The sequence below is a fragment of the Hakea prostrata genome, chromosome 7 (assembly GCF_041222555.1).
Source record: "Hakea prostrata isolate BN-2017 chromosome 7, UWA_Hpros_2, whole genome shotgun sequence".
NCBI lineage: Eukaryota > Viridiplantae > Streptophyta > Magnoliopsida > Proteales > Proteaceae > Hakea > Hakea prostrata.
In genome coordinates, this window is record NC_142606.1 from 52,979,773 (window position 1) to 52,999,900 (window position 20,128).

General features: G+C 39.0%; 1 protein-coding gene across 1 annotated transcript; it reads left to right on the forward strand.

The window, feature by feature from the left end:
- The first annotated feature begins 4,231 nt into the window (after nt 1-4,231).
- LOC149011367 (transcription factor MYBS3-like) lies at nt 4,232-8,622 on the forward strand. Its single transcript, XM_089161999.1, has 3 exons — nt 4,232-4,735; nt 7,269-7,477; nt 7,732-8,622. Exons 1-3 carry the CDS (start codon nt 4,447-4,449, stop codon nt 8,266-8,268), a joined length of 1,035 nt encoding a protein of 344 aa, XP_089018125.1. The 5' UTR covers nt 4,232-4,446; the 3' UTR covers nt 8,269-8,622.
- The last annotated feature ends 11,506 nt before the right edge of the window (nt 8,623-20,128 follow it).

Consider the following 20,128-nt stretch of genomic DNA (forward strand, 5'->3'; position numbering starts at 1 on the left):
TTTGAATTCCGAACCAAAAAACATAAATGTGTTTAGTATGTTTTTAATAATAGTCTATGCTTTTCTTTATTGGTTGTTCTAGCGTTTAAACAAGAATATAATATTAAATGAGTTTGATCCATTTTTACTTGTAATACATAAGTACTGAGCGAAAGAACATTATCTGATTACCTCATTTTCCTCAATTGTTTCATGTTCGTATGAGAAAAAAATTTGTTTAAAACAAGAATAGAGAAACCTCTATGAATTACACCCTTTCACTTATAGTGTTTAAAACAAGTTAAACGAATTTTTCTTCATAGTAATAAATGACTAACAACAAAAAGAACGTTACCTAGTTTTTTTTTTCTTTTTCTTTTTTTTGGTAGAAGCAAATTTTATTATAAGAAAATCCATGAGTACAACCGATAGACAGTACATAAAAAAACAAAAGCCAATGTAAATGAGGGGGAGGGATATGGGTATAAAAAAAGGCTTCCTGAGTGGTAGCACCCTCCTTAGCCAAAGCATCAGCCACCATATTGGATTCCCTAGGGACATGAGAAAAGTAAACAAATTGGAATTCTTGTGACATTCCTTGAATATCAGAGATGATGGGAAAGATTTTCCATGGCACCTCTGTGAGCTGTTTTTTAAGGATAGCAATTAGGGCAAAATTATCACTTTCCATGGTAACATGGGTTAAGGAGAAGTCTTTTGCCCATACCATTGCTTGGCGCATGGCCAGCGCTTCAGTAGTAAGAACATCCTAGCATTTCGTACCCTGACCGAAACCAAATAACATCTTACTCGCATGATCACGAGCGATACCTCCAAAACCAGCCCGATGTGTCTCTTTAAATAACGACCCATCAACATTGATGTTTATAATAGGGTAAGTGGGTGCCATCCATTTGATCAAAGAGTGATGGTGCTTCACTTCTAGAACCTTCTATGTATTTGGAGAATAAAATTGAAGGCCTTTCCAAATCAGAAAGCTGCGGGCTTCCACCTGCATATTTGAGTCTGATTTCAATAGAGTTGTATAGGATTTCCATAGGAGCCAAAGTACTAGAAGAATGTCTAATTTTTCCTGCTAGCAACCCTATGAGGCCAGAGAGTTAGGAGTTGGACAACCTTATTAGTTATCGAATCTCCTACAATCATTTCTGAGCAATGCAGATCATTCCAGACTTGTTTAGAAGAAGAACATAACCTGAGAATATGATCCAATGATGAATCATGATACCCACAGAAGAGACACTGAGTGGGGCAAGGAATCCCTCTAGCTGCAAGCAGAGATGCAGTGGGCAGCTTTTGATGCAGTAATTTCCATAGGAAATGGAGTGATCGAGGATGGATAGGGAGTTTCCACAGTTTACTCAAAACCTTCAGATTTAAAGGACACAAATTCTGAGCATGTAGAGAGTTAAAAGCCAACCTGTATGCCGATTTCACATTGAAAATTTCCGAAGTTGTCCAGTGCTAGATAATACGATCTGGGATGAGTAAGCGTGGTAATGGAATAACTAGAATTTTCTCCATTGTACTGCTGGGCCACCAGGAAGCAAGAAGCTCTCGATCACAATTTTGCGAACGTGGATTAATAAATTGTGCCACTATATTTGGACCAATGATTGCAAAAGGAAAACAACCCACATCTGGTGGATGATCAGGGATCCAATTAGAAATCCAATGGTTGATGAGATCCTCATTGCCAATTTGCATAAAAATGCCTTGCTTGAGAAGATCTCTTCCCTTCAAAATGGATCACCATCCCCAAGAGTCCGTCGGATGGGGTTGTACTTCCATACAAGAGTGATGTTTACAATATTTTTGTGTTATTACTCGACCCCATAAAAAATGAGGATGGATGAATAATTCCCATGCCTTCCGAGCTAGAAGAGCCAGGTTTGAAGCTTGAAGATTTTGAAAACTTAGACCCCCAGATGCCTTGGGGTTGCAAATTGTTGACCAGTCCACTGTGTGAACATGTTGTTTTTCTCCATTAGACCAAAAAAAAGGATCTCATCCCTTTATCCATATCTTTGAGCACTGCTGTTGGCATGTGAAAACAAGACATAAAGTGATTTGGCATTGCTGCAAGCGTGGCCTCAAGTAGAACCGCTTTCGCCGGGTAAGATAACAGTTTTGCCTTCCAACCCTGAAGTCGTTTATTGACTCTGTCCAATAGAGTAAGGCAATGTTTTTTCTTCAATCTACCCGAGAAGAGAGGAATTCCCAGATAAATATCAGCCTCAGAAGTGGGGGTGATAAGGAAACATGAAGATAAATCTCGCTTCATACTTGATGATGTGCTAGGACTGTAATGAGCTCTAGTTTTATGCAAATTGAGTTCTTGTCCAGAGTGCGCGCAATATGTCTGAATGATTTTGCCAAAGATACGAGCTTCTTGTTTTGTAGCCTGGCCAAAGAGTATCAGATCACCGGCAAAAGCAAGGTGAGATAATATCTCTCCACCACAAGACAATTGAATGCCCTTAAGTTTGCGGCATGATACAGCCTACTCTAAATGAGAAGTTACCTAGTTGCATCTGTATATCATGCAACCTTTAAGTTCTACATCTATTGCAAGTTCATGCAAAATGACAATTGTACCTTAATAAAAAAATTAAAATCCCTAAAAATAGGCAATCATTTTGCAAAGCCTTAATTTTAGACATAGGAGTCATACAACATACGTGAACAGGCTGCATATACCTTACGTTTGAATGCGTGGTCACGGGAAATAACTATCGCACCTCGATAGAAATATTAAAATCCCCAAAAACAAGGTGATCATTTCGTGAAGCCTTGTTTCTAGACACAAGAGTAAGCATTCTCTTTCCAGTGAGTAAAACCTTTATGCGCTACGTCTAAACGCAATGTCATGTGAAAATGACTACAACACCTTGACGGATATTAGAATCCTCAAAAGCAGGACTCTCATTTCGTGAAGCCTTGTTTCTAGACACAAGAGTCGTGCAATACACGTGATCAGGTCGCATTCTCTTTACCATGAATAAAACCCTTACACCCAGACAGAAGAGTTGTGTAGCACACATGATCCGGTAGCATTATCTTTCCCATGAGTAAAACACTTAAGCCCTACGTCTGAATGCAAGTCACATGAAATGACTAACGCACCTCGATGGAGAGATTAAAATCCCTAAAAGGGGTGATCATTTCGCAAAACATGTTTCTAGACACAAGAGTTGTGAAACATACATGATCTAGTTGCATTCTCTTTCCCCTAAGTAAAATCCTTATGCCTTGCATTTGAACATAAGGTCATGTGAAATGACTATTGCACCTCGATGGAGATTAGAATCCCCAAAAGTAGGGCGATCATTTCGCGAAGCCTTGTTTCTAGACCCATGAGTCGTGAAACATACGTGATCTGGTTGCATTCTCTTTACCATGAGTAAAACCCTTATGCCCTACGTCTGAATGCAAGGTCATGTGAAATGACTATCGCACCTCAATAAAGAGATTAAAATCCCAAAAATCAAGGCATTCATTTCGCGGAGCCTTTTTTCTAGACATAAGATTCGAGCAACATAAATAATCAGGTTGCGTTCTCTTTCCTGTGAGTAACTTACGCCCTACGTTTGAACGCAAGGTCACGTGAAATGACTATCGCACCTCGATTGGAAAGATTAAAATCCCTAAAAGTAGGACGATCATTTCGCAAAGCTGGACACATGAGTCGTGCATCATACATGAACAAGTTGCATTCTCTTTTCCATGAGTAAAATCCTTACGTCCTACGTCTGAACGCAAGGTCACGCAGAATGACTACCGCACCTCGATAGAAAGATCAAAATCCCTAAAAGTACGGCGATCATTTCGTAAAGTCTTGTTCTGGACACAGGAGTCGTGCAACATACGTAATCAGGTTGGATTCTCTTTACATGAGTAATACAGTACTATAAACCTCCAGGGTAAAAAGTAAAATCACAAACCTTCCACTGCTTTTGGATTGGAATCTTATATAATTTCAATGTCCTACTCCTACTCCTACGCTGTACCATATCTTGGACAACTATCGCGTCGTTTTAGTATTTTGACCAAATTAAGCAATTAATTAGAACCTTAAGCCTCAATTAACTACTAAAGCCTTTCCCAATATAAAAACCCTTTCCAAATTCGAATTCCACAGAAGAGATAAATTGAGGTGCAAATCAGAACACATGCAACAAGTGAAGAACCCCAGAGAGAGAGAGAGAGAGAGAGAGAGAAGGATGGAGGATTGAAGAAACTCATCTGGGTTCTAAGAAAATTCTCTTTGCTACCCTGTTTCACTGGTTTCCTCGTTTCTACCTCTCTATGACTTCTGGGGTCTGATTCATATTAAATCATTCAAAGTTTCGATCTTTCTTTCTTGCTCTGCAACTTCTAAACTTCGCAACTTCACAACTTCTTCATCTGTTTATCAAATCTTTCTTAGTAACAAGTCGATTCAAGATGACTCGGCGATGCTCTCATTGCAGCCATAACGGGCATAACTCGCGGACTTGCCCGACGAGAGGAGGGGTGAAGTTATTCGGTGTTCGACTCACAGATGGGTCTATAAAGAAGAGTGCGAGTATGGGCAACCTCTCGTCTGCTCACTATTCCTCTTCAGCGTCTCCAAACCCTGGTTCCCCTTCTTCTGATCTCTTTCGTGATTCCAGTGCTGTTGCTGGAGGTTATGTCTCTGATGATGCTGCTCATGCGTCTTGTTCTTCCAATTGCCGTGGAGAGAGGAAAAAGGGTAATTTTCGTTTCCATTTTGTAGCATTTATTCATATCTTTGAGTTTCGATTGATAACTGATATAAAGTTTTATTTATTTATTATTTTTATTGTAAATGTATAGTTGGAGTCTTGAAAAAGTATAATCTTCCTTTTGATATACAGTCTGAATTCTTTTTCTTCTTTCCTTTTTTTTTCCCCTCAGTATATTTGAAGTTTTTAAGGTCAATATATGATTCTGGAAATGGAAGTTGCTTGTATATTAAGGCTTTCACTTAACTTCTTTTTTCGTTTCTAATTGTTAGGAAATCCTTTTGATGAATCTGCTGCCTTCATTTGATTCAAGTTGTAGTTGATTTTTTTCTTCTTTTTCTGGGTGAATAGAAAAGCGTTATTTTCTTTTCCATCTTCCCCTGTTCTTATTTGTTTATTATTGAAGAACACCATTGTGTGGCTCTGCAATTTGACTATCTTCAATAAGTTTTTATGTGCTCTGTCAAATTTATGATCTGGTTCGTAGTTTGGTTATCTATAACTGAATTTTAATTGCTATGCTATTATTGATCTTTTTTTCTTCTCCTCTTCACCTCTATCTTAATATATCTCTTTTATTTAGTTTCAGCTAATATTACATTTATTGTTATTTGTGGTACTTAGTATTATTTTTTGTGATTCTTGTCATTTGTTATCTTTTCCTCTGTTTTTGAGGTCTTCATCCAAATTTTAATTATTTGTGTCAGTAACTATCAGATTGATTTTTCCCCCAGTTAAATTTTACTCGGTTTTTCTTAAGATCTTTTTCCCACCTTCTCTCCCCACCTCATAAATGATAATCTTTTTGTTATTAAGTTCATACAACTTTAGAGGTTATTACCTTTGTGAAGGGATTTACATGTTGTGATATGCTATCGTTGCTAATGCAATCAAAAAATTTTAATTGATCTTTTAGGGTATTTAAACTGAAAGCCAATCCAACCTTTCTGATATCATACAGATAACCATGAGAAAACTTACTTCCGCTGACAACAAAAATGGCACTTCTTATAATATCTTTGTTATCTAGGGCCTTTTTTTATACTTTAGTGGTCCTCGAGCTGCATCTTTGAACTTATATTTTGCTGCTGCTTATTTTAATTGGGGAATTTTTTTTTTCTTTTTCGAGCAAGTTTTGCTTATCAATTCCTCTTGTGAGTGAATCATTTGTGTTTTTTCTTCTGAAAATTTAGTGCAATATTGGAACTTGGAACCCACAAAGTGTACGTAGAAAGGAAGCATAGAGATAGTCGCATTTTAGTAATTTCCTTGCCAATATGTACATATTACTCCAGTGACTAAAGTTTCAGTCTGCATACTTGTATAACTGAGTTGCATATCATTTAGCCTCTGCCCTGTATCAGTCTATTGGATACTAAAGTATAGGTTATTTTGCTCTTTTGTTATCTAACTTGTAGTTTCCTTTTGTAATTAAAATATGCTCATAATCTATGAGATAATTAGGATCATTTGTCTTTTTTTTCTTTTTTTTTTGGTGGGGGGGGGGGGGGGTTAACGTATATTTTAATTGATACAATGATCTTATGTTTTGTTGGGTGGGTTTTGGCAAACCTTTTATTGATCCCCTGATAGGAAGAGGTACCATATTTCATCAATTAAAAACTTTATAAAAGAAGATAGCTGCACATAGCTAGTGTAGCATGACTCTTCTACCTAACCCCCCCCCCCCTTCCAAAGGGGAAACAAAAAAAAAAAAAAAAAAAAAAAAAAAGGAAAGAAAAAAGAAAGAAGAGAAGTATAACATGACCTCCTTCCCTTGTTGGTTGCTACATGTTAATGCCACAAAATGTTCTTTCTGCAAGTAGATTCTAGCTGGCAATCCTCTTAAGACAGTGGTCAGTTGATTTTAATTACTTCTTGGCATCTGAATGTAGATTCATGCAGAAAGAAAGGCTAGAAAGGTTTGCCTTTTTCTTTGGGATTAATCTCCCACCCCAAGCCAAACAGCTGCACCATTCCTTCCCATTGATTTACTGCTGTTAGCTCTGTATTCCTTGCATCTGAGTATCTGTGTTCTTATGTGCTCCCCTTTGCCTCATTTACTTTCTATTTGTTTTTGTGTCCAAGACTTATTTATGACTGCTTAGCAACACATTCAGGGAGGACTTGGTGCTTCTGCAAGGTTTAATGTCAACTGGAAAGAACTTATTGTTTGTCAAACCAAAAATATAAAGAGTAAGAACTATGCATACATGAAGAGGGGTTAGATAAGAAAGAAGGAATATATTGTAGTATCCCCCTTGTACTATTGGCTATTGTATCATTACGTAGTGCATGTTATGTATTCCCAACTATAAGTCATTCTGATTCTTTTCATTCACTGTTAAGCTTCTTGCTATGTTGTATAATTTCTTTCACATTTGTCTTTGCACTCAGTTTTACTCAATGGTCATTAAATTCATGTGAACAAATAGAGTTTACTTTCTCAAGGATGATTTGATAAGTTCTCAACGCCTTATAAATTGAAAATGTTTGGATTTATGCTTTTTTTTTTATCAGGAACTCCATGGACAGAAGAGGAGCACCGACTTTTTTTACTGGGCCTCCAGAAGCTGGGGAAGGGGGATTGGCGTGGGATTGCTCGCAATTATGTCACATCAAGGACTCCGACTCAGGTGGCTAGCCATGCCCAGAAGTATTTCATTCGGCAGACTAATGCATCCCGGAGAAAACGACGATCTAGCCTATTCGACATGGCACCAGATGTGGTTTGTTTATCATCCTATGTTTTTATGCTCTTAATATTTGTCCTTTGGCAGATGATCAGCACTCCAGATCTCCTGCTAAACAGATCACATAACAGGTTTAGTGCATCCTTGTTCCTAGATGAACTGGGGTTGTCAAACCAGTAATGGTGGTGATGAAGTTTTCTGCTTGTAGTATTATTGACCTGTTTGGTCAGCATATTTCTGAAGTTCCTCATTATTAATCTTTATCTTTGTTGTTATGATCTGAATTTCAGTCCATGGAGTTGGTGGAGTTGGCAACAGGAACAGAGGAGCACCTACCATACCCAACTTCTCAAGCTAGTGAAACAGAGAATGTTAATTCCAAACCTCCTCTAGGACTTTCCCTCAACCAAGAATGTGAACCTATGGAGGTAAATTCCAATGATACAGTTGCAGAAGCTGAAGAAGCTATTACACCAAGCGGTTTCCCATCAATGGTTCCTGGTTTTTTCCCGATGTATGTACCTGCCCCTTGCTCATTCTGGCCAACAAGTCTAGTGCCAGCAGGAGAAGAGAAACAAAGTGAGATTTCTCAGCATCAGGTCTTAAAGCCAACCCCAATCCATTGCAAAGACCCAGGCAACGAAGACCAACTGGTGGGCATGTCTAAGCTAAGCTTGGGAGAGGCTGCTAAGGGACGTTTACAACCTTCTCCCCTTTCTCTGAAATTAATAGGAGCTTCATCATCAAGGCAATCAGCATTTCATGCAAACCCACCAGCTAGTGAGTCAGAACTGAGCCAGAACACCAGTGTAATCCATGCAGTGTAAGGCAGTGAGAAGGAGAGTTTATTTCCTCCTTTGTTCTTGCTTATTGCCTTTTTAAACAAATTTACTTTGCAAAAGCTTATTTTCCTTATTCATTTTCCATCTTCAAATCGTAGAAATTCATTTTCATTTATCATAACATACTTACATATGGAAGACATTTATTTATGGAGGAAAAAAAGTGAGAAAAACAAAATTACATTTATATGAGATTGATCTTTAGCAGGTTCTTTCTTTATTTTCTTTTTTTTTTTAATTGGGAGTTGTGTTAGAAGGAATTACTCTGCAAATTGCTTCTGGTGATTGTCAGTACTGGCATGTTGTGAGCTACTGGATTCATACATCAAGTAGAAAAAGTAGAAGGGAGAAGAGTACTTTTCTGAATGTTTTTTCAGGCTCCATTTGTTTAATGAAATCTTACAATTGGTTCTTAGAACACTATCCACAGCTAGGTTGTGGCACAGCCCAGCCTTGCCATGCAATCTCTAAATGCTCTAGTCCATGAGAGATGAGCTCAATCCCTCCCATTGTGTTGGTGGACTTTTATCTGAGTATTCCTCTGGTGTGGATCGTTGCCTCAAACAAAATTCAGTTTCTGGATCCTATTTCAAGGACTTTGTCTAAGCTTAGTGGATGGAAATCAACTATCTTCAGTAAGATATGCAAACATATTCTTATTCAATCTACTGTGACTGTGATGCTCGATAGTGCTTGGCATGTTTGAAGTTACGATTCGAAGTCGTATATTTAATTCAAAGATTGATCTCCTCCGACATATTTTGGTGTTGTTACGAATTACTTAAATCTTTTGAGATCTATGATAGAACTGCGGGTTTAGGCCAATCCAACCCGATTGACTTGCACCTATTTACTTAATTTTTGGCAAAACCCATTTACTTGTTCGGGATATTATGTGTATCTCTCACCGTTCTTTCGCAAACTTATTGAGATTTAGAATTTTCAACTTAGGATTTTGAGTGAAAGTTTGTAGTAACATTTTTATATGTTCTTGAAAGATCTTTACGAAATCTTCTTCAATACATACCAAAACCTTCATTAGTATTGATGAAAATAACACATTGTATTGGCATTTGTGAATTACATCAAATCTCTGTCGCCTTGTTCAGTTTTCATTTCTACCCACGATTTCTTATGTTTCTTCTAACAATGTGCATTGTTAATAGTTGACACTAGCAATTGCTAGAGAGTAGATTCTCTACCCTGGTTGCTAGAGGATTGTGTTTGTCTCACACTTCTCAATCACATGTTTAGGAATGAGGTCCATTTCTAGTACACCTTGACAATACTCAGAGGTAAACTTTCTCGTAAACATAGAGTGGAGGAATGTGAGAGAAGCATAATCTTTTACTATGACGGATAGAACATCCCAACTCATTCTTGACCCTCCCTTGAATGTCCAGTGGCAAGAAAATAGAATAGCAGAGGCTAGATCTATTACCAAAGGCATCTGTTAATCATCTTTATGTGAATTCGGATAGAAACCTTCTATCAACTTTTATCTCCTTTTGCTGTCTTTGGATGTCATGTGGGCTACCCTGCCTAGACCTGGGAAACCCTTGTTATGCAGCAGCAAAAGTAACTTCGACACTCAGAAAAAACAAATTTGTATTAGACTGAAACTCTTAAAAAAAAAACTAGCGTTTCAATAATTACTTAAGCCAATATCTGACTTTACAACATAAAGCCTAATCTTAATGCGTGAACTAGGCATTGGCGCATCGTACTTGCATGGTTGTCTAATTTAAAGTTGAGATCTTCTACCTTATGTTATGCCAGTAGAGGATTGTTTTCACTATTGTTTTTCTAATACAAATTAAGGAGAAGATTCTATCATAAAAACTAAAATTTAGGAGAGGAGTCTAATTATTCTTCTTATTATCAATATCTAAAGGTGAACTTTTCTCTTAAATAAGTAATAAAATGTGAAAAAAAACACAATCTTCTACCCTGAAGACAAGTTAATGCAACTTTATAATATTTCGATTTTATTTTCAATGCTGTATGAAGAGTGGAAGCTAAATGACAGTGATATAGAATAAATAACATGGCCTGAACCAGTTCGGATAAACACTGCTTAAACCTGTTTGGATATATCTAGGTCGAACAAGACTAAGTCAAGGTCGGTTACACAAGCGTAAAAGCAGGAGATTGGTAACCGAAGACAAAGTGTTTAACTTAAACTCAATAATTCATATTTGAGGAGGACTCAATCACTGAGGTTAGTATTGCAGTCCAAGGAATGTCTTAGTTCAAGACAAATTCATACTGAAAAAACCTATATAAAGGTAGGGGCTTACAAGAGATAGGTACGCTGAATAGAACTATCACTATTCCAATTCTTATTGTTCATTACTTTCTTGTATTCCTTAAGTCGGATCTCTAACTAGATCGTCGGAGGTGAAAACTCGACCTTCACGGTCGAGCTCATTCTTGTAGGTTCATCAGGCTGAAGGGACGAACAGGATTGTGCAGCAACAATTGGCGCCGTCTATGGGAAATTTTGATAAAAAAGCCATTATGAGAACTAGATCAGGATTATTGATAGGAGTTGGATCTGACGGAGAAAAGGAGGTTGATCAGGGCAAAACTCCACAAGGAATTAACAAAATTCTTGAGCCCCAAATTCAGCAAGATCCTCCAATTCTTTCAGACCCTCCAACAAATCAATTCGCGACAATGCATCAAATTGACGAAATTCAAAAGGAGCAATCTGAGCTCAGAAAAAGAATTCTCATCCCTAAGCGAGTTGGTCAAGATGGCCATGCGTCATATAATCGCTCCCGAAGTAGATTCTCAGGATAAACAAAAAATTCCGAAGGGAAGCAAACATGATCGACCATTCGTGCTCGACCATCCCAAAAAGAGTTGCAAAAAGAAACGGGGAAGAAGACAGGAAAATCTCGAGCTTCGAAAGGAGTTATTCCAGAAGAAAATCCTCCAATCAACGATGACGGAGATTGAGGAAGCAGTTCAGATCCAATCCAAATTCCAAAAGAGAAAAAAAGTCACAATGGTCCAGACAAGCGAGACGAAGATATGAACAAGCGAATCGCCGAATTGGATGAGACAGTCAAAAAGTTGAAGAATCCTAGCAAAGACGAGCTATATGCTGTCTTAAAAGAGGATCCGTTCATCCAAAGCGTCTCAAAGGCAGAGATGCCAAAAGGCTTCAAGTGCCCTACTTTTACCGCTTTCGACGGATCGCGATGCCCAAAGCATCACATCACACATTATAAGTCCGTTATGTCTACTTTTAGACATAGTGAAGCAGCCATGTGCCGAAGTTTTCTTGCTTCACTAGTTGGAGCAGTGTTAGACTGGTATTTGGCACTTCCAAACGGCTCTATCAAAAGTTTCGACCATCTAGGTCGGACTTTCCTACTACGATTTCAAAGTGGAGTAGGAACCAAAAAGAGGGAGGATACCTTGTTCTCTATAAAACAAGGACGAACGGAATCTATTCGAGACTTCCTTGCAAGATTCAATAATCTGACCATGCAGATCGAAAATCTAGACGAGAAGATAGCTTTCCATGCCTTATACCAAGGACTCAGCCATGAGGGCTTGCTCGAGAGACTCTTGCTAGATATGCCTAAAACGTACGATGATCTCAGGGAACGATGCCACAAACAAGCAGAGATATCAGAAACGATTGAATCTCGAAAGAAGGAGCATCCAACCACTGAGGCAAGAACACAAAAAGAAAAACACCAACTAGTCAGGAGACCGACCATAGACCTGACCAGGGATGGTCGACCTGACCAAGTAAGGGCACCAGCTATGAGGAGATCGGAAATCCTAATGCAAATTAAAGATCAATGAATTCTCAAGTGGCCTAGTAACCTATATTCCCGACCAGAAGAAAGGGATAAAAGCAAATATTGCGAGTTTCATAAAGATCACGGGCACTGGACGGATGACTGCCGACAACTAAAAGCAGAAATTAATAGGAAAATATCTTAAGGGCAGCTCACAAAATACTTCCATCCTACCCAGCCAGGTCAAAAGCAAGCAGAAGGAAATAAGAAAAGATTGAGATCTCCGAGCAGAGAAAGACACCAGAATAAGACCAGAGCAAAGGAAGGAGGGAATCGAAACCAACCACCAATATTTATAGTGTTCGGTGGTCCAATAGAAGAATCAGTCCGACAAGCTAAAAGAAAAGCACGTTACATAGGGAACGCCGAACTCGAGAAGCCAATTGGAAAGGTTGTATCAGAACCAATCACCTTCTCGGGCAAAGACATGGAAGGAGTAAATACTCCTCATGATGATGCCCTAGTCATCAAAGTCATCATAGCAGGGACAGAGGTCCATAGGGTTCTAGTCGACATAGGATCTTCCGCAGATATCCTATCTTTAGAAGCCTTCAGAAAATTGCAGCTTGACGAAAGTATGCTCATATCATGCGGCACACACCTATATGGTTTCACAGGGTCATCAACTCGAGCAGAAGGAACTGTCAGATTAGACCTCCGAATTAGCAATACCCTAGAGATAGACTCATTCAGTCAAATTTCATGGTCGTCCGAGACTTATTTGCCTATAACGTAATCCTATGACGACCAACCCTTGTTGCTCTAGAAGCAGTAGTATCATCTTTACACATGAAGATGAAATTCCCAACCAAAAGGGGAATAGGGGAGTGTTCATCCGATCAAAAAGGGAGCCGACAAAGCTACTCCAATTACATGAGAAAAAGGGCAAAAACAATTTCAACCATGTCGGTCGAAATCAGAGATGATTAGGATGAAGAAACAATGCAAAGGGCATAACCTGTAGAAGAATTAGAAAGAATTCTTCTAAATACAAAACGAGAGGATCAAGGAACAATGATTGGAGTAGAACAACAAGGCCAAGCTAACCAAATTCTTGCAAAAAAATTCGGACATCTTCGCTTGGTCGGCAGAAGATATGCCCGGAATAGATAGAAAAGTGGCTGAACACAGGCTAAACATCGATCCTCAAGTGATTCCAATAATCCAAAAAAGAAGAAATTTTTCTTTGAAGAAACATGAGGCCATCCGAACAGAGGTTCAAAAGCTAAAGCAATCTGGATTTATTAAAACCATTGATCACCCAACTTGGCTGGCCAATGTGGTAATGGTAAAAAAGGCAACCGGAAAATGGAGAATGTGCACAGACTATACCGACCTTAACAAATCCTGTCCAAAGGATTACTATTCGTTGCCAAGAATAGATCTGCTCATTGATGCAACGGCCGATCACGAGATGCTAAGTTTCATGGATGCTTACTCAGGATACAACCAGATTTTAATGAATTCGGCTGACCAGAAGCACACAACATTCATGACTGACAGGGATAGTTACTACTACAAAGTAATGCTTTTCGGTCTAAAAAATGCAGGAGCAACCTACCAACGAGCAATCAACAAAATATTTGAGCAACAGATAGGCAAAACTATGGAGGGGTATGTCGATGACATGCTGGTAAAGAGTACATCTCAATCCGACCACCTCAAAGACCTAGCAGAAGTATTTGAGGTACTCCGAACATACAAAATGAAGCTTAACCCAGAAAAATGCGCTTTTGGAGTATCTTCAGGAAATTTTTTGGGATTTATGGTATCCCAAAGAGGAATAGAAGCTAATCTAGAGAAGATTAAAGCCATACAAGAGATGAAACCACCCAAAAGCATCAAGGAGATACAAAGTCTCACTGGTCGGGTTGCAGCCTTAAACAAGTTTATTGCCCGATCAGGAGAGAGATGTTTTCCTTTCTTTCAGACTCTAAAAAACATCTCCAAGAAAAGAATACCAGAATGGAGCGAAGAGTGTCAACAAGCGTTTGAGCATTTGAAAGAAAAATTGACTACTCCACCCCTGCTCGTACGACCAACCACAGGAAAGGAACTGATCATCTACCTGGCAACTTCGCCCCTAGCTGTTAGTGCAGTTCTAGTGCAAGAAGAAGAAAAACAACAAAGCCATGTGTCACATCCTCCTAGCCGGTACTCTAACTGGCATACCCGAGAGTGTCATCCACAGCCCCGAAGATCAAGTATCGAGGAAATCATCCTCCCACAAAAAAAAAAAAAAAAAAAAAAAAGGAAAAAAAAAAGAGTAAAAAAAAAAAAAGAGGGGCAAAAAAAAAAAAAAAAAAAAAAAAAAAAAGGGAGGGGGAAAAAAAAAAAAAGAAAAAAAAAAAAAAAATCAAAAGAAGTAAAGTGAGGCGGAAACTCACTCCACAAATACAGCGGAACATAGTATGTAAGTCTAAAAGGAATAACAACTAAATCAAAACATAAGAGTCTTCTATACTATAGATGACATCTTCAAAATAGTGGACTTCATCAATCCAAGCTGAGATGTTCCAATTCCACGTTGCCTTTAATCGTGGTACACAACTTGATCAACTGAGGGATCATCAGAGTAATCTTGATTGTCGCCAAAACGTTGCGTGTAGTACGCTTCATCGGCTTGTGCTTCAGTGTATGGTTCTTCATAGTAGTCAGTACCTGTAGAATAGTCTAACAAAACAATGTACAAAAGGAATGAGTTTCGAAGAAACTCAGTAAGGTAGTTAATCCATAACAACATAAATAACATGTGGCAAAATATAACAAGATGCAATGCAGTATGAAAAAGATAATGTATGTATGCATCTAAACTCTATGTATGCTGGTCTCTATTGGCAGACATGCTTTAAGTCATAGCACCATACTTCTTTGGGTAGGTCACGCATACGGCTCCGTTTGGTAGTGGGTCCGGCATCCCTCTCGGACATTCCATGGCTAGGGGTTAAGTCATCTCTCTCTCACATCACCATTTGGTCTAAGTACTGGCACATGTCAGGGTAAAAGCCTAGCCCAATGCAAGTCATCTACTCAGTTACATCAACTCAGGTCCAGATACTTCCATTCCTCCCCTCTCGAGATCCTTTCCGGTATCCTTTCCACTAGAGTCAGCGTATCCGACTCTCTCAAATACGAACTCATCAACCCTATTGGTTATCCACATATGGTAAACAGGAAGCTCTTATGTCCTCTCATGGATATAACTCACCGGTCTCGAGCGCCCATGAGCCCAAGTCTAACCATATGCAACCCTCCAATACATGGCCCCCACAATGTGATTCCCGTCCTCTCACGGGTTGGTTACCGGTCTTGAGCGCCCGTGAATCCCCAATGTTGCCACGGGTCGTTCGGTCTCAATACCCTTCCGATTTGGGTCTGATATAATGGGGACATCCTAGCCAAACACTGCTAGACAGCCCTAGGTATGACAATCAATAATTCGGGAAAGCGTCGATGGACAACCCCGGAAACATCCCATACTATTTCCGATAATGTCCAAGGACAAAAGTATCAAAAGGACACCTCTCAATCCCAAATCATACCTAATCAGACACAATCTCAGATCAGACATGACATACACAGTCGATAGTTCATCATATACAAGAGAGTATACAGTCATGATCTAATCGTTAAGCAACATAGTAATAAGCAATTCACATAAGCTTAAATGATAAAAGAAAACATAAACAAGTGCTACTGTTCTCACAATTGTAAATCAGAAATATAAAGTATAACAACAGTAGGTAAACTCATAGTTTCATAAGGTAGAAACCAAAGAGTATGCGATCTATGTAATTAAAGAATAACAGTCCTTACCTTCTAACTCGTAAAGGAACTTAGGGAAATCAAGTAAGACCTTGACTAAACCTGAGAAGAAAGTCCTAAACAAGTGTATACAACATGTTAGGAAAGATACATAGAAGGAAAGATCTCAAATCAATCAAAACAGACCAAGAATGAGGTTGTTGTACTCATTGGTCGACTGATTGGTCTACTGCCCCAGTCGACCAATGAGTCGACCAACAGAGATAGTGGCCTTCAAGAATCATAATTTTTAGATTAAGAAACCGAATTTGGTAGTTCAAAAGGGTACCAATTAAGGGGGAAACTATAATGGTAGCATCCTAGTATATAGAGGACATCAAACCACCAACCAAATCAAGTTTCCAAATTACAACTTAAGAACCAAAAGGGTTAACCTAAATTAGGTTAAATCATGAATCATGAAGAAAACACAGTATGATCAAGGATAAAGAATTAGAGGATGATAGGATAAAATTCTTGTAAGGAAAACACATTGATTGGCTATTAACAGGGTCAATAACATATATCCAAGAATTAGGGTTTCACCCTTTTTGGCTCCCATGAAAAGGTTGAGATCACAGGATGAAAGGGAAGTACATTGTTGGCCAATAACAACAAGAAAAACTATAAAATATTAAATTTAGATCAACCTAAATATTACCCATGAGGTTTCCCTCACATGGGAGGTTACCGAAAGGTTTCCAGAAAGATCATACAAGGGTTAGGGTTTCAAGAATAATTGGCTAGGGTTTCAAGAATTTAACTGGTTAGGGTTGAGATCATGAATGAGATCATGGAATAGATGGTTGCGAGAATGCAGCATCTCCTTCTTGATCTCAATCAAGAAGAACAAGGTTGAAGAAAAGAAAATCAAAGATAGAAAAGAAAAGAGATCATAAACATACCTTTGATGCAGGAGGAAGATCACTTGAGTTCTTGCGAGATATTAACCAAGGATGCAAGGGAATTGATTAGAAAGGAGTTCTAACTTGTTCTAGAGGCTTAGGAGGCAGATGAGGCGGAGTATTCCCGAGACTAGACTTAAATAGAGTAGCCACGACCTAATTTTCAAAAACAGAATCAATTGGTCGATTGATTGGTCGACTGGACCAGTCGACCAATGAGTCGACCAATCAGAACAGCAACTTCAAAACAGGGAATTGAAGGCTCAGATCAAGTCCAAACATCAAGGGGTTTTGCACACACCTAGAGTGACATACCTAGTAGGTAGAAATGCCTTCGAACCAATACAGAGAGCACTCCAAGTCCATCAACTAATCCGATCTTCATCAGGGTGCAGTTTCCATAAATGGAACACTGACATCAACACTCAAGGATTTCAATCCAGCCACCAAGTCTTCTACTGGAATGGCCCAAAGCTGACTTCTTGCCTTACTTCGGGTTGCTGGACCTACAAACAACAGGGTTTCCGGGTCAAGGTTAGGTCTGGGTTTCACACCATGTCTACTACGTGAGCCATGTACTCCTTGATGCTGAAACAAGATATCCAGAGGTAGACAAGCAAGCTTTGGCCCTGGTCATAGCAGCTAGAAAGCTAAGACCATATTTTCAGTCACATCCTATCGCAGTATTAACAAACTTTTCCTCTAAAGAAAATACTGCACCGACCATATTTGGCTGGAAGACTGGTATCATGGGCAATTGAGTTAAGCAAACATCAAATCGAGTTTCGACCACAATCAGCTATTAAAGCACAGGTCCTTGCTGATTTCATCCTCAAAACTTCAGAACCAGAGCATGAGCAAGAAGAAGAGGCTATCTCCGAAAGTATCAAAAGATGGATACTTTCGGTAGACGGATCTAGTAACGCACAAGGAAGTGGAGCGGGATTACTCCTGATTAGCCCAGAAGTATTCCAAATATGGTATGCACTACGCTTCAAATTCAGAGTCTCGAATAATGAGGAAAAATATGAAGCATTAATCGCAGGTCTTCGCATAGCAAAAACCCTTGATATCTAGAACATAGAAGTCCGAAGCGACTCACAACTAATTGTGAATCAAGTAAACGGGCTATATGAAGCAAAAGAAAAGAGGATGACTAGGTATCTCACCATGGTCGACCAGTATAGACCATACTTCAAAGACATCCAAATCAAACAAGTCCCTAGAGTAGAAAATGAGCAAGCAGATGCTCTATCCAGATTAGCTACGGACAATATGGATGCAGAACCAGTCGTATATATGGAAGAGCTCCAATTTTCGAGCATAAGTCTGACCGACCAGATGCACATACAGACCGATCAGGGTTGGATGACTCTCATAGTCAATTATCTGGAAAATGACTTACTACCAAAAGATTCGAAAGAAGCTCGAACTGTAAAACAAAGAGCAGCCAGATACACAGTCAGAAATGACAAGTTATACAAAAAGTCTCTGACCCGACCATTATTACGATGCGTAGAGGCTCCAGAGGCCACTATCATCTTAAAAGAAATTCATCAAGGAACCTGTGGAAGTCATATAGGAGCTAAGCACTAGCAGACAAGGTAATAAGGCAAGGGTACTATTGGCCCACACTACAAGAAAATTCGAAAACATATGTTTGAAAATGTGACAAATGCCAAGCACATGCTAACATACCTCACAATCCTGCAATGCCCTTAACATCAACCCTCTCTCCAATTCCTTTCGCTAGATGGGGGATAGACCTGGTAGGAAAACTACCAAAGGCTACAGGAAGCAGAGAATACCTAGTGGTTGCGATAGATTACTTTACTAAATGGGTTGAGGTCGAAGCACTGGCATCCATCAATACCAACCAGATGAAAAAGTTCATCACACATAATATCATGTATCGGTATGGTATCCCAAAAATCATTGTCGCCGACCACGGAAAATAGTTCGAAAATTCTGAGATGGAACGATTTTGTAAAGAGCAGGGTATAGAGCATCGTTGGTCTTCTGTAGCATATCCACAGAGTAATGGTCAAGTAGAAGTTACCAATAGATCAATGCTCAAAGGATTGAAGAAAAGACTAGATCAATCCAAAGGCAGATGGGTAGAAGAACTACCTAAAGTTCTCTGGTCTTACCGAACAACTGCCAGAACGACCACCGGCGAATCCCCATTTCGACTAGCTTATGGAGTCAAAGCTCGGATTCCCGTGGAAGTTAAGGTCGGATCTATCAGAGAAGAAGAATTCAATGAAGAAGCAAACATTGAAGGAATGAGGGCAAACATAGATTTCATTGAAGAAATCAGGGATAAAGCACATTATCATCTGGAAGAATATCAAAGATGCATTGCAACATATTACAATCGAAGGTTAAACCACGACAATACCTCCCTGGAGATCTAGTCCTCCGAAAATCGTCTGCTTCTGACCCGACAAATAAAGGAAAGTTAGCTCCAAACTGGGAAGGACCATACATAGTAGTACGACAGGTCGCACCGGGAGCATACAAGCTTTGAGATCCAGAAATTGAGCAGCTCATACCTCGAACTTGGAACTCGAATAACTTAAGGAAATACTATCAATAGAATAGTATCAAGTCCTCATAAATTTTTGAAATTTTTTCGCATGATAATTTTAGTTTGATGTCAAGTCTCAGTCATTACGTGTTCTCCACCTCTAAAATTTTAAGAGGTCCTATTTGATGAATAATAATTTTTGAAGTTATTTACTTTGAGAGTATCATTACAGCTCAAGTAAAAACTGAGCTACAATGCTCGGGAGGTAGAAAAAGACCCAAATTCCTTAGGCAGTAAAAGACCTAAAATTTTTTAGGCATAAAAAACCGACCTACTATGGTCGGTAAGGAATAATTCGAAAGACCTAAGTTCCTTAGGCACTAAAAGACCTAAGTTCCTTAGGCACTAAAGACCTAAATTTCTTAGGCACCAAAAGACCTAAGTTCCTTAGGCACCAAAAGACCTAAGTTCCTTAGGCACTAAAAGACCTAAATTTCTTAGGCACCAAAAGACCTAAATTTCTTAGGCACTAGACCTAAGTTCCTTAGGCACTAAAAGACCTAAAATTTCTTAGGTATCAAGAACTCACAAACTATGGTCAGATAAGGACGACCTACTATGGTCGGTAAGGAATAATTCAAAAGACCTAAGTCCCTTAGGCACTAAAAGACATAAAATTTCTTAGGCATCAAGAACTAACAAACTATGGTTGGTAAGGAATAATTCAAAAGACCTAAGTCCCTTAGGCACTAAAAGACCTAAACTTTCTTAGGCATCAAGAACCG

What these genes read in the sequence shown, in the direction of transcription:
- LOC149011367 (XM_089161999.1), top strand. Translation starts at nt 4,447, where the DNA reads ATGACTCGGCGATGCTCTCATTGCAGCCATAACGGGCATAACTCGCGG. An exon ending in CCGTGGAGAGAGGAAAAAGG is followed by an intron (nt 4,736 to 7,268) that starts GTAATTTTCGTT and finishes TTTTTTTATCAG; the next exon opens with GAACTCCATGGACAGAAGAG. An exon ending in TCGACATGGCACCAGATGTG is followed by an intron (nt 7,478 to 7,731) that starts GTTTGTTTATCA and finishes TCTGAATTTCAG; the next exon opens with TCCATGGAGTTGGTGGAGTT.